At 49.0% G+C, this 27,228-nt stretch overlaps 1 protein-coding gene across 4 annotated transcripts in view; it reads right to left on the bottom strand.

Moving 5' to 3' along the window:
• The window catches only part of FARP1 (FERM, ARH/RhoGEF and pleckstrin domain protein 1), a 277,585-nt gene that overhangs the window by 27,042 nt on the left and 223,315 nt on the right, over positions 1-27,228 (bottom strand). For 3 of the 4 annotated variants that reach the window (XM_082700777.1, XM_082700776.1, XM_082700775.1), the window contains exons 14-16: positions 16,966-17,153; positions 15,780-15,869; positions 14,584-14,717 (exon numbers count right to left, since the gene is read on the bottom strand). In XM_082700777.1, coding sequence (XP_082556903.1) covers positions 14,584-14,717; positions 15,780-15,869; positions 16,966-17,153 — 412 coding nt within the window. The remainder of the gene's footprint in view (positions 1-14,583; positions 14,718-15,779; positions 15,870-16,965; positions 17,154-27,228) is intronic. The other variant, XM_082700774.1, reaches the window with a different exon arrangement.

Raw genomic sequence — 27,228 nt, 5'->3', positions numbered from 1 at the left:
TTAACCTCCCAAGAAAAGGGTCCTTGTTTGGAAGACGGGGCCACATATTTGCTGCCTGTGTAATTACTGCGCCGCAACAAAGCCGAAAATTCCTTTGACAATTTCACTTCGGAAACCCATGTACTTGGGTGCCTCCTGGGTGCTCGATTCTGACCCGTGCACGTACTCCCTGGAGCAAGGACACACGGGCTCAGCACAGGGCTGAAGGCACATGCTGGCACACACACACACACACACACACACACACACACACACGAATCTCCAAGTCTTCCTGACTCTGTACACACTTCATTCACCACTACGTGAGCTGCTCACTAACTCAGCAGCAGGCAGAGCAAGAAGAGGAAGGAAGGACCAGTTCCCTGGGGGAGGGCCGAGAGTGAGGCCGTCTACAGGGCACAGAGGGAGCCCCTGCACCCGAAGGCTTTGACTCTGACCCCCCAGGAAACACAACACTGGCAGCAGGAGCAGATGGGCAACCCCGATGGGAGAAATCACACTGTGCTCCCCCCGGCACACCCCAACCCCAGGGTCAACCAAAACTCTACGTGGAACCCTAAAACCGTGAACAGCATGTCCACAACCTCGTCAGTGACACAACCCCCCACAGGCTGTGCTATCCCGAGAGCGGGACGTCATGTATGGCTGACGTCACGTCTGGCTTCCATCAAGCGTCAGAGAAGACTCTTTACTGCGAACGCAGGTAGTGACCAACCTCACTGGGCTGTCCAGGTAGTCTCGTACAGTCCGGACGTGTTCAGTAAGCACTCGGACCTCCCTTCTCACAACAAACGAGGCATCATCTCAGACTGAAGCACAAAGCTCCAAGCACCTCCGAGCTGGGGCGCGGCAGGCCCACTGGGCTCTGGGTCTGGACGCCCCCTCCCCTGGAAGATGGACTGAACCTTGTGAGCCCCCATTTTTAGGCCACATTTGCAAATCAAACATCATATCCTTAGCTCTTGCTAGTCCCTGGGGTTTCCAGGACTTTACAATGAAAAAAGTCTGTAATGACACATATTTGTCTATATCTAAGTAGAAAGACAGTGTATAAATAAGTAAATGAATAAAGATAAATCTCCCATTAATGTGTGGGTGAGGGAGGTTGGCTGAGTTCAAAAGCAAACAATTTAGCCAGAGTAATAGGTTAGATTTATATTCTAGACCCAACACTTCTTTATATATATTTATATGTAGTACACGGAACATCTATAAATATATTAGCCACATGTAATCTATGTAGATTTCAATATTCTTCGATGGATTTTAATATCCTTGGAGATCCCTGGAGAGTAAAATCCAGTTACTTTGCATTTTAGTTCGCATCCCCAGCTGTGGGAAAGATGTTCGTGAAAGAGGCATCCTCACTGGGCTTGGGGTCCTTGGGATTGTCTTTGGGCGCCCACAGGTAAGGGACCCAGTCCCTGGGCCAGCGCCATCAGAAGGCAGACAGCCCGTGCTCCGGCAGAGGCCATGCCCGTGCATGATAACCCCAGGACGCTTAAGGCTCTGGCTTTCCTTCTGGGGTTCAATACCAAGTTCCATTTAATAAGAGGAGCCAGAGTTACAACCACACCCACCCACAGGCAGGCTTGACAGCACCCACGTGAGACCTGACGCCATTACCGGGGTGCAGTCCTGTCAATGAGCCACCTGTGAAAATGCGACAGGACGAAAAAGGGGTCTTAGGCTCGTCCGCCACCTGGAGGGGGCTCTCTCTCAAGTGCTGTCCAGCAGAAACCCACCTGCGGTTCAGGCAATTGGAAAAATTGTTTTCATTTTCCTAGGAAAGCAGCTTGCTCTCAGAGCACAGTAGGCTCTACAACCAGGACAAGGCAGAAAATCCAAGGAAAACTAGCTCCCACAGAGGACGGGGAACATGTCCTTTTATGCATGTGTTAAAAGGAGACAATGAACACCACCCCCGGAAGCCCAGCAGACACTGGAAAGCTAGCTGGGAGAGAATATAATGAAATTCCAGGGTCCTCTATGTGTCCGTCTTGGCTTTGAAACAAGCATAAAAATTTAAACTTATATAAATAAGCATACAAGCGATCCCCCAGCACAGTGTATGGGTAAACCCCCCACACAGATTTTTTTCCCATTGTTTAGGCTAATTTTTCTCATTTTTCTTCCACTGTTTAAGCTTCCAAGCGGTTTTCTAGGTAGACCACATTGCCTTGTCCCCCAGGAGTTTCACTGCCGTTTACTCTGAGAACAATGACTTGAAACCCTTTCTGCATCATCTTATTCTTCCAACCAAAGAAAAATCTTCGAATAAAAGCTCTTACATAGAAGAAGTAGCCCCAGTGTGGGTGAAGCGGGGAGTGCAGGGCTCAGAGAAGCACCCGGAGTCTTGCTTTTTGACAGCTAACCTCAGAGATTCTGATTTCCAGGCAAGTGGACGTTGGGTCACGATGGGAACCGACGAGGTATTCTTCTGTCTCCCACTCCCGAGCTCCCTCCCCTTCAAAGTTTCGAGAACTGTGCTGCCCTGGACAGTATCTGCACGTGGCTGTTTAAATCTCACCTCTACTAACCATGGAATCAGCCACACTAGCCTATTTGACATGGTCTGTAGCCACATGGGTCTAGTGGCTGCGACCGAGCATTGCAGACACAGCACAAATCCATCACTGCCAGAAGTCCCCCCCGAGAACATCGCTCTGGAGAGAACAGGGACGAGGCCTGTAGCTACCTCTCCTGCCCCAGGCTCATGGGCTCCAGCGAAATCAAGAAGTGAGGTGCCGTCCTAGCTAGTTGTATCCCGACCAACTCTCAAAGCCTCATTATCCACAGGGAGGGGAAAGCCGGCCTAATTCCACAGGATTGTTTCGGTGGTCCAACGAGACAATCTAAGGGAAAATGTTTGGAAAGATGTTGCAAGAAATGCGAGGCGCTTTATGGTACAGATGTTGCCCGTCTTAAAGCCGTCATGGTATTTCACAGCTCCAGAATATGGACGGTGACTTCTGTTCTGGGAAAAGAGTCAGATGCCTGTGCATCTCTGGGCTTGGCCCAAGTAGAAAATGGAGCAGGAGCTCTTGCGCTCCCCCCCAGATGTCCATTTCCCCTTTTCATATCTTATCAGGCTGCCTCCTGGTCTGGCTGCCTCCTCCACAGAGAGCAGAGTGAAGGATGAAACCAGAATGAAGAAAGGGGAATGCACCATGTTTTGTTGGCTGAACACCAAGAGGAACCGAGCTGCGGCAGGGATGCAGTCTGTGTTTGTTGAATCCACGAAAGCTGATCCTGGTGCAGTCAGCTGACAGAGGGATTCATGTGCACACGGCTCGAGGCCCTGAGGTGGGGAGACGGCCTCCGCCACCAAAGCCCCCGTGTGTGACTGGGAAGGAAAAGGGAAGCGAAATATCCTCGCCCCATCCACACATCTGTGCGCGAGCGTGCATGCGTGTGGCCAGGAAAGGCCTGAGCAGTGTGGGTAGCACAGGGTAACAGGCAGCGGGCAGGGCTGGGGTTTCCTGGGATCCAGAAGCTGTTCTCATGTTACAACAATCAACCTGCTTCCTTGGAGTTCTCTCCTTCTAAATGTTAGGCCTAAAGCTGCTGATGCTGAAGGCATAATGTCAGTCAGACAGACTGGTTTCCAAAACCAGCTGTGCCCTTAGCTAGCTGTGTGACATCTATCAAGTAGCTCACCCTCTCTGGGCCTCATTTCCTGACCTGTGAGATAAGGAAAGAACAGTATCAACCTGGTGATGTTCTTGTGAAGATGAAATGACACGGTACACGAACGGTGTTTAACAGGAACACAGGAAACATTGGATTCACGTTGGCCAAAACTCACCAAAGACATCGGCAAGCGGCTTACACTTTTTAAATCAAAGGGATAAAATAAAAGTGTTCCTAACACTTAGCCAGAGCCTTGTCTCAGACTGTAATGGCCTTGACATCTCTGGTGACCTAAACCAGAGCCAAGCAGAGGCCAAGAGACCATGCCCTCTGCTCTCGGTTCCGCGCACCTCTGGCCTGATTCAGATTCTAGATTCAAATTCTAGAGAGAGAGGGCAGAAGGCTGGGTCAGCAGGTCAAGTGGGAAGGTCAAGCAGCAGTTCAGCGAGATGGGGAGGGTAGGACTTGGAAGCCACGCTGCCTGGGTCAAGTCCAGCAATAACTCTGCAAGCCAGCCGGGCTCTTCCTCCTGCTGACCGAGGCTCGGGTCCCCTCGTCCCAACCTGCCTCTTCGCGTCGCGCAGCTGAAACACGGCGGGTAAGGCTCAGAAGCACGCCCGGTAGGTCTTACCAGTACTCTTGTTTCTACTGTGATCCCTTGAACATGGCCAGAGAGGCTCTGAGGACATGTGGCAAGGCTAACTTCTACAGGATCACCTCTGGTATCACCATGCCCACAGTGGCCATGTCACCCTTAGCAAGTCTCTTGGTAGATTAGAAAAAAATCGAAATCCATTTTTGCAGATTTGAGATCTAATGGGGATCCTACTGCAGACAAAGGCACCAGGGGGCCAGGGTCAACCAGATGCCACATACTTCCTGCCACTTTCGAGAAGACACATATCCCAGGGGGGTAGGCAGAGGAGAAGGGGCTCTCGGGGAACAGAGCTGACCTCCCGAAGCCAGGAACAGAAGGATGGATGCAAGAGTTGGGGACAACAGGTGCTGGCTGGGGCTCCGGTGGGTTCCCGTTGAGTGGCCCAGGGCACCCCACACACTGAAGCATGAACCATCCATGGTGGATTCACACCTAGCTCCTTTCCAGGTGGAAAGTCTTGTGCCTTATCAGCACAGCTGCAGAGGCACAAGCCGCGGGCCAGATCACACCCAAGTTCAAGTTGTACGTCTGTCACTTACAGGCTGTGTACCTCTCTAAGCCTCATTTTTCCCAAACATACAACAGGAATAACAGCTATACTTGGGGAAGCGTTTTCAACATGGGCGACAGGCTTCTTCGGTAGAGGGTCAGACAGTAAGTATCTTAGGCTCCGTGGCCCGTACAGTCTGTGTCATGAGTCTTTAACTGGGAAAAGAGGCCACAGACAATGGGTAAAAGAATGGGCGTGGCTAAGTTCCAATAAAACTTAATTAACAAGAACAGGCGGCAGAAGAGATCTGGCCATGGGTCATAGTCTGCCAACCTGTTTTTGAAGATCAAAGGGGAAAAGCTGGGTGGGCGTTTAAATTTTTATCACTGATGCCAGTTTTCAGTGGTACAAGGTACCTGAAGAGTTTGATGCCACGAACTCTGCACGTGAATGAGACTTTATAAAGGCACCGGCCTTCCTCACTTGCCAGGCCTCCCTCTGCTTTATGAAAGATCAGTCCTTACCCTGGACAAAATCAAGACATTTTCATGCATTCAGCAGGTATTTTGAGCAATTCTTGTGTCCCAGGCCCTGGGTTTGTTGTAGTAACAAGTACTATTTCTTACTCATTTTTCAGCCCAATATTGTCCAATCTTTTTTTGTGATGATGCAAAAATATTTTTTTAAAGATTTTATTGAGACAGAGAGAGAGAGAGAGCGCATGACAGCAGCAAGAGGGGCAGAGGGAGAGGGCGCGGATCTCAAGCGGACTTTATGCTGAGCATGAAACCTGCTGTGGGGTTTGATCCCATGGCTCTGAAATCATGACCTGAGCCAAAATCAACAATAAGATGCTTGGGATTCCTTGCGGGGGGCTCAGTCATTAAGTGTCTACCTTCGGCTCAGGTCATGATCCCAGGGTCCTGGGATTGAGCCCCACATCGGGCTCCCTGCTCAGCAGGAAGCCTGCTTCTCCCTCAGCTTGCTTCTCTCCCTGCTTGTGCGCTCGCTCTCTGACAAATAAATAAATAAAACATTTTAAAAAAGAAAAAAAAGAATAAGATGCTCAACTGACTGAGCCACTCAGGTGCCCCTAAAATGTGTTTTATATCTTCTATGAAACACAGTAGCCACATGTGGCTAATGAACTCTTGAAACGTGGCCAGTGTTACTGAGAAAACGATTTTTAATTTACTGTAAATTTTAAATTTAGATCACTGTACGGGGCGAGCCGCTGTCACACTGGACAACGGACAATGCAGCTTCATAGCCTGCCTTTGTCCTTTTTTTATATTGTCTTCCAATTGCAAACCGTTCAAGTGTTTGAGGAAGATGAGGCACAAAAAGATTTGAAAACTGCCTCTGCTATGCCAGTCATTCTCTCAATCTCTCTCACTCTCAAATAAATAAAATCTTAAAAAAAAAAAAATCCACAACAAAAATGGGTGAAGCCATTGGCAAACAAGAAATCATTCATCTGACGAGGCCGTCATCACTCTCAAGTTCCAGGCTAGACAAAGTGGCACAGGAATGACTGGCCGTGTGCCCAGGCATGTGTGTAAGGGACTGAGGTACCGGGTGGGGACGGGTCAATGATGTAAGGACGCTAGTTACAGTCTTGGAACCTCGGAGACGGAAGATGCGGAGGACAGAGGCCTCTGCATGGGCTGTTTCACAGGTAGAAAAATCAATGCCATGAGCGGACTTTGCTGGAACAAAGCCTGCCTCAGGATTCCTGACTCTTGGGGTTGTAACCCAGACTTCCTGCTCACAACCTGATTCGCCCCTGCTGGGAGCACTGACAGCCTATGAGGACGTGGGCTACATCACACGAGAATGTTCCACGAAAAGGCACTGCAGTTAATTTTACTCTAAACGAAGGGTAACAGTTTTCATTGTCCCTAGTAAACATCCCGCAGACCTCCACATGAGACCGACCGTGTCTGGAAAGGATTAGGCAACCGTGAATAAAGTCTGTGGGACGGTAATTATTATTCCATGAAATAATTATAGGCGTCATCTGCAGTCAACCTTTACAAGTATTTTGATGTTGGGAAACAATCTAGAAATCAGATCCTTTCCTTATGTCCACGTGACAGTAGACCCTACAGAGGTCTACTCTGGGGGGAACCAAAGCTCGGGAGTCCTGTAAATTGCATGGGCGAGGGGTGCCTGGGGTGGCTCGGTCGTTAAGTGTCTGCCTTCAGCTCGGGTCATGATCCCAGGGTCCTGGGATCCCTGTCGGGCCGTGTCGGGCTCCCTGCCTGGTGGGAAGCCTGCTTCTCCCTCTCCCACTCCCCCTGCTTGTGTTCCCTCTCTCGCTGTCTCACTCTCTTGTCAAAAAAAAAAAAATCTTAAACAAAAATTGCATGGACGAAGCTGGCCTTTCCGTGGGCAGCGACCAGTAGCCTCTGACAGTACAGGGATGAGGCATGGAGAGGCCGACTCTCGCCGGGGAGAGGAGGGTGGGTGTGGAGGGGGACGTCCATGTACACACACGTATGGAACGTGGCATGTGCTCAGGCCCGGTTCGAACACCTGCATCCAGCCCCCGAGGACAGGATACTGGGGGACACTGCTCTGGCTCCAGGGAGAGCGACCTTTCTGAGGAGCGGAGGGAGGAAGGCAGGAAGCCCCCCACCACCCCGGCAAGACGGTGTCCCTGCCCGCCCTGTTTACAGGGAGCTCAGGTGTGTGGTGAGCTCAGGAACACGGGCTGTCTAGCCTCTGGACATCCTTTTGAGCATCTCCCAACACAGTCCCAAGTTCACACACTGGACGGAGAAGCGACACGCTGTACCACGCACAGCAGGTGTCCCCCCCCGCCATGGAAAGAGTGTGGCGTCTGACCGGCTGGCACGATCGCCCACCTCACCCCTTCTGGGACAGTTACAAAGCTGAGAAGTCTGCTGTCACTTCCCAGGGGTTGAGGATCAAGCCCTGCGGACCACACAGAGCAGTGGGGCAATGCAGGGAAGCAATACTGGGAGACGGAAGAGCCTCCAGGAATGAGGAAGGTGCTGGAAAGGCAGCTGGAAAGGTAGAGACTGCACCGTGCCCTTGGCTGCGCTCTCAATGTGGAAGCACGCAGCATTCGGCTCAAGTACGATTTCAGCTTTATTTTAATAAAAATGCTATTTGTCGGCGAGAGAGAGAGAGGGTGAGCATAAGCAGAGAGAAGCAGCAGGCAGAGGGAGAGGGAGAAGCAGACTCCCCGCTGAGCAGGGAGTCCGATGTGGGACTCGATCCTGGGACCCTGGAATCACGACCTAAGCCGAAGGCACACGCCCAGCCGGCAGAGCCACCCAGGCGCCCCACGATCTCGGCTCTAAAGGGACATCCTCCGGGCAGTTTAGCCCCCTGCAGCCGGCTGCGGTTGCTCGGGCTCAGGCTCAGATCGAAGGTAACCCAAGCGGCACCCACGCCCACTTCCTGTGCTCACCTGCCGCTGCCTGGTTCAAACCGCGTGACTCAGGGATGCGCCAGGGCAGCCCACAGGGTGACAATACGGGCTCCATCCCTCGTGGCCAAGACACTGTTTCGAAGCTTCTACTCCTAGCCTGCACTGGACGACTTAGGATTTTTTTTTTTCTCTTTTTAAAAATCTGGCGGTAAAAGGTACATGCATGGGGCGCCTGGGTGACTCAGTGGGTTCAGGCCTCTGCTTTTGGCTCAGGTCATGATCCCAGTGTTCTGGGATCGAGCCCCGTATCAGGCTCTCTGCTCAGCAGGGAGCCTGCTTCCTCCTCTCTCTCTGTCTGCTTCTCTGCCTACTTGTGATCTCCGTCTGTCAAATAAATAAATAAAATCTTAAAAAAAAAAAAAAGGTACACGCAGGCAGTTTGCCGTCTTCACCATTTCCTAGGTGTACTAGCGGTTTGGTGGCTCTAAGGACGTCCCTCGCGCTGGGCAAGTGCCGTCCACCCCCACGTTTCATCGCGGTCGGCAGGAACTCTGGCTCCACGGTGAAACGCAGGCGCCTGCTGCCCTCATCCCGGACCTCAGTAACCACCCTCTTATCTTCGTCTCTAGACATCTGATTCCTCCGGGTCTCTCCTAAGTGGCATCATACAGGGTCCGGTCCGGCTGGTGTCTCGCTTAGCCGGTCTTTACGCGTCCCCGGTGCTGCAGCAAGTGTCCGAACATCCTTCCTTTTTAAGGACAATATCCCATTGGACGACGTACCACATTCTGTTTAGCCACACACCTGTCAGCGGGCCCTGGGCTGCTCCCGGAGCTTTTGGCCACTGTGATAATGAGGCTGTGAACGTGGCGGCAGAAGGAGGGGTCTGGGTCCTCTCAAGTCTTTCAAATACCCGCCTAGGAGTGGCCCTGCAGGGTCACGTGGTAATGCTGTATTTAATTTCTTGAAGAATTCCTAGGCTCTTCTTTTAACGATACCCAGCTTCCAAGAGCTGGGATGATGAGTTTTTATTTGTTTTTGTTTGTTGACTGTCCACCGGGACGCCACCGTGAAGATGTGCCACTCTGGGGGAAGGTATTGCTCTAAACCATTCTCTGACCCTCCCCTGGTCACCCCCACTCCGTTTCTGCCACTGGAGCGTCCTCGTGAGACAACACGACTCCACGTGTGGATCACTGTCTGCAGGAGGGTCCCCACCCGACAGAGAAGCTTCCTTTCTGCTCTGAATGGACCCCCTCCTTGTCTCTCGACTCCCAAGGGTCCAAGCCTGCTCCTGCCCTTACTGCAACGCACTCGGTGCGCCCAGCCACTCTCCAGACACGCTCTCCTCTGGGGCCCCCCAATCTCTGGTGGCTTCTTTATGTTCCTTCACTGGCTCTGGCTCGGCCATAAGCGGCACATTTATGGAAGGCTGCCAGAGACGGGCTGTTTAATACAGTCCTGTCCCTGGCTCTCCTCTGTCTCACCATTCTTCCTTACAAGATGGAATTCTTCTTGTGGATAATTTCCCGATCCAGACCTGCACCCGATTTCCTTCCCAAGCCCGAGACCTGCGTTCCCAACTGCTGGTAGGACTTCACTGTTGACCCATCAGAACCGCTGGGCCCCAAAGCTAACTCACCTTCCTTTCTTCTTTCCATTTCTTAAATTCATGAGCATCCTCCCAGGGAGCCAGGAGCCCTGCCACGGGGCCTCTCCCTCCCTTTCACCTTTAGGCCCACGAGGCCCACTTGCCTGCTCTGGGACATCTCGACCTCTGGTCTCTCCACCCTCCTAGCTAGACTCCTGCACGCCTTCCAAGGGAATCTACTCCAAGTTTCTCCTAATACACGCAGCTGATCCCTCTGGAGAACCACGTGCGCCCACAGCCTATCCCAAGTGCCCCCCTGCAGGACTGTCCCCCAGACCCCAGCTCCCCGGGTCTTCATCCATCTCTGGAGATCAAGTTGGCCAATGTGTGCTGAGTGCCTGCGAGGCATTTCTGGGCTCGAATTTGGGAAACTCTGCTCTGAAAGCCAAAGGTTGTGAGTGGCCGTCTCTGAACGCTTTTGAACAGCCGAGTAGAACATTCTGACTTTCAAAAAAGAAAAGCATTCTGGATGTTTTCACAAGTCACCAAACTGGTTTCCTTGTTTCTGGAGACACAGAGTAGCCTAGGCTTTGGCCAGGATTCCTCCCCTCGGGGGCGTCACGTCAGGAGAACGTAGCATTTAGATACGGTGTGTTTACTGAGCAAGGGGCTTCAGCCTCCTTGTGCTGCCGTCAGGCCTCCCATGGCTGATGGAACCTTAGGGACAAGCTAACACAGAACTGCGCAGGAAAAGCCTGGTGGCTGTCAGTGCACTACCAAATTTGGGGGAATTTTAGGTGCGCAGTAAACTTGGGATCTTTTTTCCCTATTACAACAGTCATTTAAAACAGTATCACTGGGGGGCGTCTGGGGGGCTCCGTCTGTTAAGTGACTGCCTTTGGGTCAGGTCATGATCTCAGGGTCCTGGGATGGAGCCCCACATCGGGCTCCCTGCTCTCTGCCCCTCACTCTACTTGTGCTCTCTGTTTCTGTTAAATAAATAAATAAATAAATAAATAAAATCTTAACGGAAAATAGCGTCATTGAATAAAGTCTGGAGTTTGGCTGATGGTAACTCAGCTATGGGAGTTACTGAGTTCGGGCAGACGGAAGCAGCTGACATCGAGGGAAAGGCAGGCATGAAAGGTAACCCAGAAAACTCTTTTGTGGCAACTTCTCTCGAAATCTAAAACTATTTCAAAATAAAGTTAATGTAAAAAAAATGATCAGCTCCCCCTCCCACCCCCCGTGCATGGGGTAGAACTCGAAGCCCTTCCCACGTACCCTCTCCTTTAGTCCGAGGGATGGCCCTGCGAGCCGGAGACCACACTGAACACCTGACAGCCGAGGCCTGGGGCTCCGCAACGGCTGCAGGCAGCTGGACGGAGACAGCTGGTGGTGTTCCCGTGAGTGTGGACCCAAGTCAGGACACAGCCGTCCCCATCTATACCAGCCAGCCCAGGGGTTCCTGTGCATGCATATACATCTGCTCCTGCTTCTCCGTGGACTGTCGGTCAGGACTGCAGTGTGAGCTCCTTCCTTAATAAACCCCCCTGCGTTCCGCTTTTCTTAAATACATTCACTCCCGGGCTGCCTCTGCTGTGTAGGCACCAAGGACCCAGAGGTCCTTCGAGGCAGAACATGCCAACGATGGCTGGGCGCCCACAAGGGACATGGCCCACTCACCTATGAGGGGGCCTGGCCCTCCCCCTCTTCCAAGCCTGCCTCCTGCCCCCAAGACCGAGAGCCCCCCGCGGGCAGAGACTCACACTCGGACACCAGGCTCGCTCGTCCCCTCGCGCACCTGTGTGTGCACACGTTCCCAGGAGCCATAACCAAACCGCAAAGCAAAGAATCCGAGAATCCTAGTTTGTCAGAGGAACTCCCTACCAGTGGCTCCAGAAAAGGAATTTCTCAGTCCCCTCAAGCAGTGCTTTAGAAACACACGTTTCTGGGACTCCTTCCAATGCTCTGATTCAGCAGAGCTGCACCAGGACGGGGGGGATCTATTTTTTTGAAACTCACCCCCCACCCCGGCCCCCAAGGGGACCTTGAGGCACTGGCCGGGTTTGGGGTTTCTCCTAATAGATAAATGCCTTCGAAAAACAGTCGGCCTGCGCTCAAGAAACCCCGGGCTAGGGGAGCTCACTGCCTCATAAGGCAGCCTCTCACGACTAAGCGTCAGCGTTAGGAAATCCTTCTCTATATTTAGACACGATATGCCTCTTTGGAAACGCCCTGTTTGAATTTCCTGCTCTGGTACAGTGAAGACGATGCTCACTCCCTTTTCCATGTGACCAGCTGAAAGAGAGCCAACGTGCATTCTACAATCTTCTCTCTTCTAGGACAAGTGCCCATGGTTCCAACACTTTTTCTTTTTTAATGAAATGCATTCTCTTATTATCAAATGTAAAACTCAAAATGTCAAAGGTGAAACCCAGAATTGGGCCCAGTGTGCTGAAGGAGCCCTGAGCCTTGAAGGTTTCGTTTTTCATTCTCTGGCCTTCTTTATGTCTAGGACACTCAGGACAAGGGTTCCTGCCCTTGGTGACATACTGGGATCACCTGTGAAGCTTCAGGAACCGCTGGTGCTCAGGTCCTACCTCTCGGAGATTCCAACATGACTGGTCTGGGGTTCTGGCTGGGGATGGAGATTTTTGTTAAAGGTTCTAGGTGACTGGAAGGAGTAGCCAATGTTGCGAGCTAGAGATGGACACCGGGTCCTCTCCGTGTTATCCTATCTTCTCACATTCATTCGCGCAGACTTTCTGCCCGGAACCCCCCGCCAAGCAGGTCTTCCTCAGCACGCCCTTGAGGAAATGATTAGCTGAACTCAAGAGCAGACTTTTCCACGGATTCCTGATAAACGTCACCAGTCTGGTTTGGGTCCACAGTGGCAAGGACATAGTGTGCCCTTGAGCGGCGTATCGACGATCTGTTCTCTCTCTAGCTTTGAGTCTTTTGTGTATAAAACATGAATAACATTACAGATCTTTGAAAGAAACGCCACTGGAAATCCTCTGGGAAACATGGGATAGCAGCCGCTTTTTAAGAATTGGCTTTTCTTTCACAGTTAAGGGCTGGATACTAAAAACTGAAGGTCAAAGATAAATCCAAGAGCATGCCACTTATCCCTAACTTCTCTGTGGTGGCAGGAGCTAGCTGAGGCCACGATGCTGGGCTGCCAGGGTCCCACCGGTGGCATTTCCTGTGTGTGACCTCCCCAACATTACCAAGGTCATCTGTCATCATTTAGGTGGATGGAAGTTGCCAGGTGCTCAAGATGGTCTGAGCCTCTGCGACGACTTAAGACTGTTCAACACACATCTCACTGGCCACACAACTAACTGTGGCTTGGTTTCTCCAGAGCTCTAAGTTCTTCGACTCCCCTGTGAAAGCATCGTCGAGCTCTGTAGGAATGATGAGGTAACATGCTAGGGCAGAATGCAACCAAAAGCTTCCAAGGAAATTTTGGGAGGTAAAATCAGAAGTTAGAGCCTGTAGAAGCTTTTTTTCATTTTGACAAGCGGCCTTTCTCTTACATTCACACCACCAACCTAGAGTAAACCTCTCCAGTGGGGGTTCCTAATCTTGCCCCATTTTCAGTGAGGCCGTCACTCAGTCCTGGCTGTGCTCCCCTCCCTGGGGCCATCTTGGTCAAGCCTCCAGCCTCCTCCTATTGTAGGGCGAGATCTGTGTGTGCGTTGTCTTCACGTACACTCACAGCCCGACTCCCAAGCATGTTCCCTTCACGACACAGGAAAGCAGCCCCTCAGACCTGGTCAGCTGCCACTTGAATCCCATCATCTGGGATCACCTGGGGTGAGACCACCTCAGCCACTGCTCCTTCACACTCCCGGTCACTAAACGCCCTGAGAACACTTTAAAGCAAATTGTCCCCTACAGTGAGGAAACAGTATACAATGGCGCCACCTCTGCCAAAAACACAGAAGCCTCTTGCTATTTCTCTCTGGAATTTGTAAATGCATGTTTGGTAGACAGTCAACTCCCCGAGTGTCTACACAGAACAGGCTTAAAAAACAAGAACCACAAAAAGCACACCTGAAGAATTTTCTGTAAAGGTTCCATCTTAGGGAAGGGGACACTGGACTTTGCCTCCTCTGGGACACGGAGTGCTTCCTGACTTCCAGCACCACACTCTTCTTCCTCCCAGATTACTGTTTTCTTCGGTAGTAAACGGACAGACTTAATGTGACTCTGAACCAATCTGCCCATCGACATTTAGATCATTTGCCATCTTTTAATGCTAATATGGCTATCTCTTGTCATGTCATCTCCCATATAAATGCATCCTTAAGATGAACTCCTAGAGTAGGATATAACGTGCAAGTGGGCGGTACATGGGGCCCTATGTTTTGCTAAGCACTTAACACCATGTCATACAAATCTGAAAACCGTGTGAGACATACAGATGCTTCACAAAGGACTCTAAGGCCAGCGCAGGGAACTACTGCCAACACCTGCAAAGTCCCCCCGCCCCCACCTGCCTCTACTCCATAAAGCCCACATTGGTTTTCCAGAAGGAACTACCATCTTTATGTTGTGAGTTTCACTTACTCATGAGAAAACCCATGTTACAAAGAATTGTAAGCCAAAGGGAACAAAAACCCAGGATGACATCTGAATGCACACAGAATTGAACTGAAAACCATCTTGAGGTTGGCTCACCTGAAGCCAGGTTCTTGCTTTTCTCTTTGGGCATGACAGCTGCGCACAAGGAATGACAGGAAGACAGGAGGGAGCCAGGAGAGGGGACGCGTGTCATGGTTAAAAGTAATTGTGCTCACCACAGGGCTAGTCGCTGTTCGGTTTCCTTGAGAAAACTTGTATGAAATTTGTGCAAAGGTTCAAAATTCGAGAAAATGAGACTTTTCAAGGCTTCGGGCATGGCGTCCTCTTTGCTCACCGCGCTCTGAAACCACTAGAACAAAAAGAGGACACACGCGGACACGTGAATGGCGGCCCGGAGGACACAAGGCTTTCTTGCTAAATCTGGGGGCACCTGGGAGCATGAGGGGCTCCTGGGCCTGACTGCTTTCCCCGTTTTCCATCAGACGGGGTGAGAAGCCCCCAGCTCATTCTCAGGGCCGCCCACAACTTGTTACCGGTGGATTGTTGAGGTCAAGAGAAATCTCTGAAGTGGGCAGCTACTTCCAATCAGGACTGGCATTTTGGCCAACTCACTGGGTCCCCACTCATTTAGACCACGGTACCCCCTCTGCTTCGATCCTGTAGGAACATCGATCGCTGTGCCTTTGTGAAGACGCCGAGCCCCAAGAAGGCAGGACAAGGGAGAGAAGCCACTACCTTCACACAGGTAGGTACTCTATCCGCTGGGGGAGGCAGAGCTGTCCCCGCCCTCCCCTCCCGGAAGGCCCAGCACCTGTTCGAGCACCTGCTTGGGCGAACCCCTCCCCCACCCCGGCCATTCACACCCTAAAGGCACAGAAGCCCAGCGATTCCCACTGGCCTCCACTGGCTAGTTTTTTCCCCAGAATCCAGGGATCCTAGATACCTGCAGTGCTTAGAATTTCTTTCCTAGACTCAATAGGACTGATTAAAATAACAAAAGGCAGGCTCCAGGCAGATTTGCTGACTTGGCTCCATTTCTTACCAAGGGCTAAAACAAGGCTTCTGTTCACCTCTGGGGTCTCCCTCAAGCAGAAGGAGCTGCATTTGATGCCCGGCAGAACACTGCTCTGCCCTGGGTGCCAGGCAGGCAGAGCAAGGTTTCGTTTTAATTTTCTCCATGTTAGGAAAGTCCTTTCTTTGCACTTGAAAATCACAAATGTAAAATTTTTTAATAGAGCATGTTCCAAATTAAATATACTATTACCGTCTAATTTCTATAACCCAGAACCAAATCCTTTTAATTGAATTCAGAGAGCCCAACATTTAATTAGATCCAGCAACTCTCTGAAAGCTCCATGGGTGTTGAGATACATTACGCAACTGAATGCTCTAAGGGAAATGCGACACATACCGAGGTGATGACCTCAAGGTCCTTCAGGTACGTCCTTTCGGTGGTGGATACCTCCTTAGCAATGAAGTATGCCTTGTCCGTTGGGAATCTCTGCAAAACCCACAGGAGAGACAAGACGTCATAATAATCTTTGAGCACAAGCCTCTAAGAATGTCCTGATTAAAGCGACACATGGTTCATTTTCCATCTTCTGTTCACGGCTCAAGAAACTCTTACTGGTTTGCCTTTCTGTGTGAGGAGCTAGGAGAACAGAATGGATTCCCATGATGGGGATAAAGCCTGGGAACGTTTCCTTCTGCATGAATCTTCCCCGCAGTCAAAGGCCTCCAATGAGTACGTTCGTCACCGTGAAGGACTATTCATTCAAGATGGGGCATTGGAGGCTCTAACCAATTAGTAAAATATCAGAGCAATGCCGTCTTCCAGGAAAAGAAAGAGAAGCCGCAGCGGCCTTTGTGGGGAGCAGGGTCTGGTGGTGTCGGTGTATGGGAAATGGGAGCTTGAGGGTGCGTGGAAATACACAGAAAAAACAGCTGGCGACACCACCATGACTTGGTTCCCTGGAGTCCTTCACTAAGGTGAGCACGCACCTGTCTACAGTGAGTTGGCCATGGGCAATCCTGGCTGCTAGCCATCTTGCCTGTTTCCACGAGAGTATGCCTGATTCCACCTCCGGGAATACACACGAGAGCACTGGCATCGGAGACTTGGGACCCCTCGATGCCCATGTTTCTGGCAGCAGCACGGAGACAGCCAAAAGGAGCGAGCGACCCACCTGTCCCGACAGACAGGTGCATAAGCACACTGTGCTCTACCCACACAATGGGATAGGACTCAACTTTAAAAGGGACACTCTGTCCCACGCTACACTGTGGATGACCCTCGAGGACGTTGTGCCACGTGGAAGAAACGTCAGACACAGAAGGACAGAGAAGCGGTCGAATCCACAAAGACAAAAAGCAGGATGGTGACTGCTGGGGGCTGGGAGAAGGAAATGGATGGAGATTTCCCGGTGAGTGGGGACAGGCTCGGTCTGGAACGATGACAAAGTTCTGGGGATGGGCAGTTACACAACACTGTGAAGGTACTTCATGCTACCAGCAGTTAACATGGCAAGTGTTACGTATACTAGTGCAGTTTAAAAAAAAAAAAATAGAGCAACGCGTGTGCACGCGGGTCCCCACACCTTTCTCCGGCCTTCCTCCTCGTCGTCGGTGCGCGGGCACGCCTGGTCGTTCAGCAGCGGGCTGACCAAGGGGGAGGCCTGCTTGGTGTCGGGGCTCAGGTTGGGAGACAAGATCACGCTGGCGGGCACAGCTCCTCCCTGGGAGTTGATGGACAGCTCTGAAAGGTGAGGGCTACCAGTCAGGGAGCCTATTTGGGGATGAGAAGTATTAGAGAAAAAAAAAAAAAAAAAAAGTAATTCTTTCTGGGACCGGATCGCTACTGTCCATTTTCCCCCAAATCAAATCTTTAGAACCTTGACTACCATTCTGCACATCGAATGCGCTTCACGATTTTCTAGTTTTTCTCTGAGTTGCGGCTGCCTTCCGACTAAAAATACCGTAGTATGAATGAGTCAGCGGAGCCAGAGTTCTGTGATTAATAAGGCAGAGAACTCTGCTCGGGGAATGTGTAGAAGCATAGTGGATCCCCAAACGGGATCTTCAGCTCCTTACTACTGCCTGAGCGGCTACGAATTATTCCAGAAAGACAGTGTCTCTACCACCAGGAGACATGAGAAAGGACTAGCAAAATAGAGCTATTCTAAAAGGAAACTAAATGGCTGATGTGCCGGGACAGACTACGCCTTGGAAACAACGGGCCGCAGCAAAGCAAAGGATGAGCAGCTAACTCCCCTTCTACCAAGAACAGAAGCAAGCTTATTATACCTGGTGATGGCACTCCGGGTCTCTCTCACTGTTTGGGACAGAAACACTAGCACCACATGCAAAGCTGGAGGTCATTACATTATCACAATTCCCCTTGATGAGTCAAAAAGTGACAGGTCATTAATGATTCCTCTGCAAAGGATACATTAAATAATAGGAAAATGTATCATTACCCATTAAACGTCAGCCAAAGGAGAGGGTGTGCACGTGCAACGTTTCGCCAACAGAATTTTGTGAGTCTCCAAACCTCAACCCATGGAAGCCAACCGGGACGTTTCGGAAAAACACTCTACCTGCGTGTTTCCACTGAACACATTTGTTAATTCTAACACAGGTTTGCTAGGGCTAGCGCGAGGGTCGACGAAGTTCAAGGAGCCTGCAGTGCCCTCTGTTACCATTCTAAGGAAAGATGATGTAAAACACTTTCTTGTTTCCCAAAATGCGGTTTCAGCTCAAGGCTATTCCGCACACTGACAAGGATCTCGGCGAGAAGGTGAAATGCCGTTTTCTGGGCATACCCCGTTTTTCTTGACAGCTACCCTCTCCCTCTGGATTCATCCATATCCACTTTGAAATTACAAGATGGGATGGCCTAGAATGGAGGGTAGTGAACTTGATATCACAGGAGGAATGAACCAACCATGGAAAACCACCAGCCCCCGCCCCGTCCCAGCTGGACCGGCTAGGGGTGTCGCCAACACATGCAGGGAAAGCCAGCACACCCAGAACAGCAGCAAAAAAGCAGATGTCCCGCTACAGGACTATGGGTCAGTGCGACAGTCCCCGAAGAAAGAGACTTGAAGATGTGAGCAAGATTAAAGAAGTTTGCGTTTTAAAAATCCCTCCATGGAAATCCTGGCATTTTTAATACGCAGCACTGTTAGACAAAGACCCATGCACCCCACACTCCACCAGACCCAGCGAAACCCGGAGAAAAAGGCCAGAAATTGCTTCACAAATGTCAATTTTATTGACACTAGTGCACAACTGAATACAATGATTTTGAAAGTACTGGAACTTGTCAAATAGAAATAGTGACAACAGTTAGAACTGCAAATGTTTCAAGGGTCTACGCTATTCCCTTTAAGAAAAAAAAAAAGGTCACAAAAAGGAAACGTGTCATCACTACAAATAGGAAATAGGAAAGAGAAATTCTGGCAGTCTGGCGATCCAAACATTTCATGCATTTGTGAGTCATTGTATCCGAGCAGCTTTTTTATCTGTCCACCATGATCCGGCAAAATGGGGGCGGGGCTTACCTTCAGCTCTCACACTGTGGTGAGGTCAGGTGAGGCAGTTCTAAGTGAGAGCATGCGGGGCCTCGGTTTTGCAGCAGAAAAAGCACTCACGTCATCAGTGAGAGTTGGAGCCAAGAATAAAAAGCAGTTAGAGAAGGCTGGCTTGGAGGAGGAGAGGGGGTGGGGGTGGGGGTGGGGACAGTACCAATCAGGCCCCGGACAGCATCCAGCAGCAGACAAAAACCACCTACCCCACTGGGAGGGAGAAAATGCGGGAGGTGGGGGGGCCCATCAAGCACAGGCACTTCTACCCTCCAAAGGTCAAAAGCTATTGCCCTGGTGAAGTCCCCCTGGGGACACTTCTAATTTAGTAGACTGAAAGGATGAGAAGACAGACCAGGGTTCCAGGAGATGTCTGTCCCGCCGAGAGGGCAGGGCACATTTCAAAGAGAACAGCCATCTAGAAGCATCTACACTGGACCACGTCAGAGACGGGATTCAGAAAACGGGATAATGGCAGTGAACTTCATAACCCATATTCGTAGGTTGAGGAAAGGACAGCCCCGGGTCAGCCACAGGTTGCTGGGGGACATGCACTCACTCACGTAGCCCAAAGATGTGGGTGACCGGCACCTTTACACGGGCAACACAAGGACTGCTGCCCACTTCCGTTTCCGGAGCGGCTCCTCCCGCTAGCTTTGTGTCTACTCCTGGGGCCCCAGACAGGAAGGTTGATGGGTGTATTGAACAGCAGGACCAATAAATCAATAAATACCAAGCAGCCCGGTCTAGAAATCTGTCCACAAGTCAAAAGTTCAAACTCTGAAGTTCAAGTTTGCTCGTTTCAACTGCCTCCACGGAGAGCAGCCGTCTTCTCCCCTTGCAAGCGAAATCACTCGAGACTTTTGGAAAATTTATAGGTGACGTGGTCCAAACCCAACTATGCAGCTCACTGACCATTCAGCAATCCATCAGACATGCTGATGAGGGCAACCGGGAGAATCCGGCAGCTTGATGAGAAATTAAAACGCTCTTTGGACGGAGTGTATGCAAAGTGGTGTCCACGTAGGGTCCACCCCTGGGCAGGTGGGAAGAGCTGGGTCTTTAAGTCAGAGTCTACGCTACAGTTACTTGAACTACATGTCTATGTAACCAATTTTCACTGAAGTAGTCCATTCCACAAACAAACAGGGCTGCTCTGTATGAGAAAACCAGCCCCCTTACCTACCTAGCTTATCAAGCCTGTTCAAATCATGAAGCTGGTTACCTGCTTTGAAGGCACAGCCCCAGGTGATGAGAAGAGGAAACTGTGACTGATGTTCCCGGCTACTCAGTGAACTCATTAATGCCTGGGTACTTTTTTCAATTGTTGTTTGGTTTTTTTTCCCCCTCCATGACAAACTGACACAAGTAATTTCTTTCAGGGATGGGCTCTAGGTAAATAATTTGGGGGAATCTAATGAGAAAGCACCTGGATATTAAGGCAACAGGTGGAAAGAAGCTTCAAGACATTAGAAAAAGATCAGTTATACTCCAAAAATCCAGAAGCTTCTGATTCTTCTAAAAACTATTTTTCCCATTTCCAGAAACTGCCCTGCATTTTGTTTCCAGTCATAACTCTCCATCCCTCCACCTCTTCCAAATGATTTCATGACCCCAACACGGTCCCCCCCCTTCCCTGCTATTAACCCGTATCAAGTGGGCTGAGTTTATACTACCCCCATGGACTGGAAATGCCATCACCAATACTGCTGTCAAGAGAGGCATTTCTGGGAACAGCTTTTAAAAATCCTTTTAAATGTACACATTCTCGTGGCACAAACAATTATGGAACTCCAAATTAGCATGGCTATATTTAGGGATTCAATTTTTCACCTAGCTGAGAAACTGACTTAGCTTCTCTATCTTTTTAATGTAAAATACATTCATCCTTATTCGCTCCTGGCTTTTCTGGGGAAGCTCTGCAGTATCACCCCAACTAAAGTATCTCTGGACCAGCCCCTTTTCAGAGGTACATCAACAGTGGGAACATGGTTCCAAACTCAATGCTCATCTCCCACTTTTTGGGATTGGGCACAGCTGCATAGTAACCTCCTCTGATTGTATTAAGGCTTAAGAAGAGACTCACACATGTCTGGAAAAAGAGAATTTCCACTCTATTTTCCAAGTCATAGAAAATGGCATTTGGAAAACTTAGTTGTACTTATCCTCTATTTTAAATTGGTCATCTTAGTTTTAATTAGCTAAGTTGTTTTTCCTCTTAAGTGTTTAGAAAACCTGGTAATCATTTAAAAAATAGTAACCCAGAGCAGGTCTGATAGATACTTGAATATTTGAGAATACTGATTGCTTTCTCAATTCCTCTTTTCAAAATTTTAGTAAGTACAGTTAGAATAGGATGCTGATTATTCAGCGTTCCCCCCAAAGTTACCTGGGCAAGCCTCTAGATTCCACTCAACTATCATGATTTGTCTCCTGGCATTTGGTTCTAAAACAAGAGATTTTATCTCTACATACCCAGAATATGTTCCAAAGGCACATGTAGGAAATTCATTACAGATGTAGGTTTTCATGGATCTTTGAAAAGGCTCTTTTTAAATCCATCATCTCCTTCTAAAAAAAGAATACGTATGAACTCTTTCTGGAGAGCACCTGTATTTGAATTGTTATCAAAAAAGTTATCAAAAAAGGTCAGTATTGGGCTGAAAAAGGGTAATATCCCAAACGGACAGGGTTCACTCGTGTGATAACTCAGCTGAGTGTCCACTCCAATGGCATATGTGAAAAAAGCTGACAATGCTTTGTTAAAATTGTAAGGTGTAAAAAAAAAAAAAAAATTATAAAGTGTCACGAGAAAAACTAGTTCACAGAATTAGCAATCCTGGTTGTGCTGTTCTTTTCTTGATAATGGAGGGTGTTGAGGGTAATGCGTGTATGTGCCTCTTATTCTCAGACCAAGGTCCTTTAAACAAAGTTTCATAAGCAGCTAAGAATCAGCTTCAATGTTCATCACCCAGCAAGTCAGAAAAGCAACCACAGTGCAACGTGCAGAGAAACAGAGACATGCCTAGGAATGGAGCAATGACAGAGAATGTTCTAGTGTGCTCTCACTTAGGGAGAAAAGAGAAAGAATTTCTCTTTGTTCACACATGGTGGTGGTGGTGGTGGCAGCGGTGTTGGGAGCAGTGTTTGGGTTGGGGAACACGGTGTTTCATACCAATGAAAAATACCATCTTGTACTTAGGACAAAGCTTTAGCCGTCAGTGGGAAAGAGCAGTTACAATGGACAGTTTTTACAGCAAGATACCTGTTAGGACAAGTAAAAGCCTCTTGAGTCTGGATTAACAAGAGATATTATCGTGCATACACGGTTACAGGAGTTTGGCCTTCCATGCTCCGAGAATCCCCAAGCTCATTGTTAACCGCAGAAGCCAGCACCCTTCCCGGTGATAAATCCATGCTTTACAGGGATGCTGCTTTCCTAGACCGTGGAGAGGGGGAGGAAACCAGACAGTATCTGTGACAGCCTACATTCTGGGGATGCATCAGAATTACTAATAGTTTACTTATTATCCATGAGGAGCCAATGGGGCTGAGCTGGGCGGGGTCTCCTCTATGTTCCCATCAGCCCCCCTACCCGCCAAGACAGGTGCCCAACTAAATTCCCTTATAGACATCAACTATGGAGAGTGTTCTACCCCCATCTGATTGGCTGGTCCGTATCAAAACAGGAAGCCAGCCCTTTGGTTAGATGTCTGAGCTCCCCTGTGCAGGCTGTGGCCACAGATACGCTCTGCTTCCGTGAGACCTCTCCCCCAACTACAGTGATCCTGCTCGCTTCCAAAGATGACCCCCCCACACCGCTGCCAGTGCACACACAGTACAAAGTGCAGGCTCCTTAGAAGACGAAATCAGACAACTGAAGTCTTCCCTTCGCCTTCTAGACCCCACCCTCAGTGATGGGGGTAGGACCCCGGCATGCCTCCGTGTTAAAGCTTGCTGTTTAGAGAACAGGATCACTGTAATTCTAGAGGAAACAGGTATTCCAAGTACAAATTGGTATTCAGCAGTGTAAAAAAAAAAAAAAACAAACAAACATCAGACAGTGCTCAACAATGCAGGAAACAGAGGGTACACCATGCTCTGAGGATAAAGACAGAACACTGGGGGCGGGGTGGGGGGCTTTTCCCCTCCTAGGTAGGTACATGCTGACAGTGCATACAATGGAACAACAGAAAATGTTTCCCCAAATTTATTAAACAAATGACAAAAATGAGAATGAAGTCCCCAGCCTTTTCTATTGTAAAATTTGGCATATTAGACATTTTTAATAAAATATTTTATCCCTAGTATTAAATATACACACAGAAAGGACAGAAGGGAACTGGATTAATCATATAGGCCAAGCTTGTGAGACTGGGTTAGTCAGGTGTTCACGGCAACTTTCCACGCAGAAGGGGATGGTGAGCATGAGGGACTGGACCTCGGGCCTTGAGGTGCGTGTGGGGAGAGCAGCAGGCGTGTGGTCTGCACTAAAGAAGGCCTGACTTCGGTCGTTCTGTACATCGCTGCAGGCAGAGTGACAAATTCCCTACTTCCCACAAAGGAACTTAGAGGCCCAGGGGGAAAGGAGCTGTTAGCCTAGTTTCATGAGTCAGAAAGTTCATCCGTGGGTAACGACACACCAGTCACACGACTATGGGCTCCAAAAGGAACCTTCTCCTGTTTCCTATTTGAGAGCCAGTAAACAAAGCCCAAACTTGTAAGAGAGCAGTAAACTGCCTGTAGACTCCTGGTCCCATCACCGCCTCCATCTCTTACTTGAAAGTAGAATGAGTCCATCCCTGTCTGATGCTTTTTACTAAGTGTGCACGCATGCGCACACACACAGTACTCGCTCGTGCCCCCCGCTTGGGCTGCGTTTGGCAACGACCTGCCGTCACCCTTCAATATTCTGCAACTGCTGCCCCGAAAGCCCCACGGATCTTCCGGTGCCCTTCCCGTGATGGCCTCTGGGACACCAGCCTTGCAGTTCACCTAAAACTTGCTCTCAGCTACACATGTGGATCGGATGTCCCGTGTCAACAGCTGACTTTTAATCCTCCCTGCTTTCAGATATGAAGACACTCCAAGACATTCCAGAGTAACCTGATCTAGAACCCATGCAAAGACCCAGAGGAGGTGCATTCCCCTGGGAACAACACCGGAGGCTGAAGAGATGCCCGTGTCTCCAGGTGAAGCTAAGGTCAGCCTACACCGACATGATTCTGGACAAATCAGTCAATTCAGTTCTGAAAGATTTTCTCACTTCTTCCCCAGGTCCCTCCAGGGAATGCTGAATTGCCTTCATTGGAAGAGAAGAAACGTTCCTTGTGCTAGAAGTGTCATTTACGTTTCTTGGAATGATGTACTGTTTCCTCCTTTTTTTTTGGACAAAACAAGACTCCACCCACCTCTTCCCAAACATATAAAATGGCATACAAATGAGCATCTGCAACTCCTGTTTGTAGCAGAATTACTTGGAAATCTCTAGGTTATTTGAGGAAACAGTAAGTAGCCCTTTTCAATGATGGCTCTAAGCAACAGGCAACCAGGTCCTGACAACATAATGCCAAATCGTGGAGTTGGGTTTTTTTTTTTTTTTTAAATAAGAAGAGAACAGCTTCTTATTAAAGTGGCATGCTTATTTTGATCTAAAAGTCAGTGGCTTCCTTTTAAAAACCAGCGAGTGGTGTTAGAGGTATGCACGAGCGTACACCAGGGAGCCCATTCTCCTGCACTATTTCACTCAACTTGACTGAAACAGACGGAATGAAACTAACAAAGAAAAAGCAGCAGCGCCAGTAAATCGTCTCAGGTCACCAGAGCCTCGTTTGTTCATCACTTACTGCTCTCGGAGTTCATAACGAGCACTTCTGCTCCCATGTGCTCTCACGGAGGTGGCAAACGTGGCTGAGTGTGAAACTCATCAGACCAGTGGTGGATTATTCTGCAACAGTCCCTCCTTTCAGGTTCAACAGAGACTTACTCCCTATGGCAGCAATGGCAGAGAAAGATTCCGCTGCAGCTTGATTTATAAAATCTGCAGCAACAGACTCATCCCATGAAACCAGAGGAAGGCCCACCAGCTTTAGAGTGACTCCGCGCCTATCAGAGAAGGAAGGCTTATGGCCTCCGAGAGAGAGAAGATCCAGAAAACAGAGCCTTTCTTAGGAATGCAATTCTGAGGTCTCTTTAAATGCTTGCCGAGATGAAGAGTGATTAAAACAAAATCAATTCAAAATAAGCCCAGTGATGAAAAGGGCCCCCAAGTTTCTTAATTTAAGGCTGGGCCAATCACTGACTAATGACGGCCACTGTACCAAACTCATTCTGTGCTGAATACGGAGTAACATTTTAAGTGGAAAAAGTTGATGGATCGGAGGTGAACACCAATTACAGATACGGAAAAGGATGCTGTATGCATATGCGCAAGTTTTAACAGAATTTAAAAGGATAGTTTAATCTCATTAATTTTTCCTTCTTTTAGATACTGCTTCGCAGCACAGTCAAAGGGCTTCCAAGGCTAGGATGCAAGCTGAGTTTCTGATTCAACAGAGGACAGGCTAGATTTTGCATACGTGCTGCAAATTTCAAGAGGCTCAGGCTGTATTTTAGTTTTGCAGGCCTGGCTTTTTTTTTTTTTCTTTTTTTTTTTTTTAAAGCATTGCTGGGTTTGAAATCTTCAAAGAAGTTCTTGAGAATAAAATCAAAATCATTCACATTTCAAGTGCTGGCCATGTGGCACAACTGGGAACTAAGTCTGTGAGAAATCCCCAAATATGAGTCACATATGTGGGGGAAGAATCTGGCCCACAGAATTCCTTTAATTAAATGCCTGTCTCATAAAATATCGTCAACGGCATACAGATGCCGGTCAGAGGAGCTGGAGCAGTTCAAGTTCCGGAACCCATTAAATGCATTTCTTCACGCTAAAAGAATTTCTTGCATTTTATTTTGCCCTGAAAAACAGCAACAGAAAAATCAACCACGCGAGGGGCTACAATGTGCATACTTTGAAATACCATCTCACAAAGATACGGATGCAAGGGGGCCCTGGTGGGGCCTGGTGGCTGGAAGGTGAGTTTCTATAGATGGTCTGTATTCTATCTGAGGCCTTAAGGTTTCCTATTTCATGGAGCAGCTATTACCTAAATCCTGGGCTCCTTACTGATTCAGGAGTCCTCTGCACTAGCTGTTGTCTTAGAAAAACAGACAGACGGGTCTTGGGAAACCCTCTGGAAACTAGAATGAATCCACAGGTCACCTGTCCACCATCGCTGGTCTTTGCTGCATCCTTGGTTCAACTCTGTGACACACGTGTCCTTCCCTGCCACACCGTGTGGCTCTGGAGGCCATGTTAAGACCTGGGGAACCAGAGGCGCACAAAAGGTAGAAGGTGAGAGGCTGTGGGCTTTCCCTGACCTCTGCACGGAGAAAGCCACATCTCCTGTGCGAGCTGGCTCTGCCGGGCTCCAAGAATGCTTAGAAGTACTCCCTAACCCATGCTTAAAATCTTTATTTGTGCAGAGCAAGCTCTCCCAGAGGCAATTAGTGGATATTTTCAGCACTTTAGGCTACATGGCTTTTGAACAAACCATACCCCTTCTCTGTTAAGCACCTTTAATCACATCAGGATTGCTGCTTTCATAAATACTGGCCCAGAAGCAGAAATTGAGTTGGGTGGCTGGTACGAACCCAACCAGAGGAAAACTTGATGAGCTACCCTAAAAAGGGAACGTCCATCAACACAGAACTGAGTACACTACCATTGATCAGCTGTTTTTAAAACATTTCACATAAAAACAAACAGACAAAAATCACTCCTTTAAGCAAAAAGCAAAACAAAATAATTACTGGAGCATGTTTTGCTTTGGAGGTTTACATTTGCTGATTCGCACTGTTTGCTGGGAAGGTTAATACCCACTGCTCATTCATACTTCATCAGCAGACTGCAGTGTAATCAGAGGTAAAAAGAAAAGTCATTTGAACAAATCACCTTCACAAATAAACCACAGGATTCCAAATGGGACTCTGCTTAACTCACATTGGACTGCATTTTTATACAGCAGATCGACATCTTTTTCTAAGTCTAGAACAGAATATGCAAGAACACATTATAAGTGCAAAAACTCCACAACAGAAAGAGCAGTGCTTCCTACGCATTATGGACTGTAACTGTCTTAAGTCAGGTCTCCATGATCCCTGGTCTCCACATCTAATTTTAATTATTAATCTGAACAAGATTCTCCAAAATTAAAGTACTAAATCAAAAAGGTC

This window comes from Mustela nivalis, assembly GCF_964662115.1.
Source record: "Mustela nivalis genome assembly, chromosome: 15".
Classification (NCBI taxonomy): domain Eukaryota; kingdom Metazoa; phylum Chordata; class Mammalia; order Carnivora; family Mustelidae; genus Mustela; species Mustela nivalis.
The sequence above is the reverse complement of the archived record's forward strand: the minus strand, read 5'-3'. Positions and strand labels throughout refer to the sequence as shown.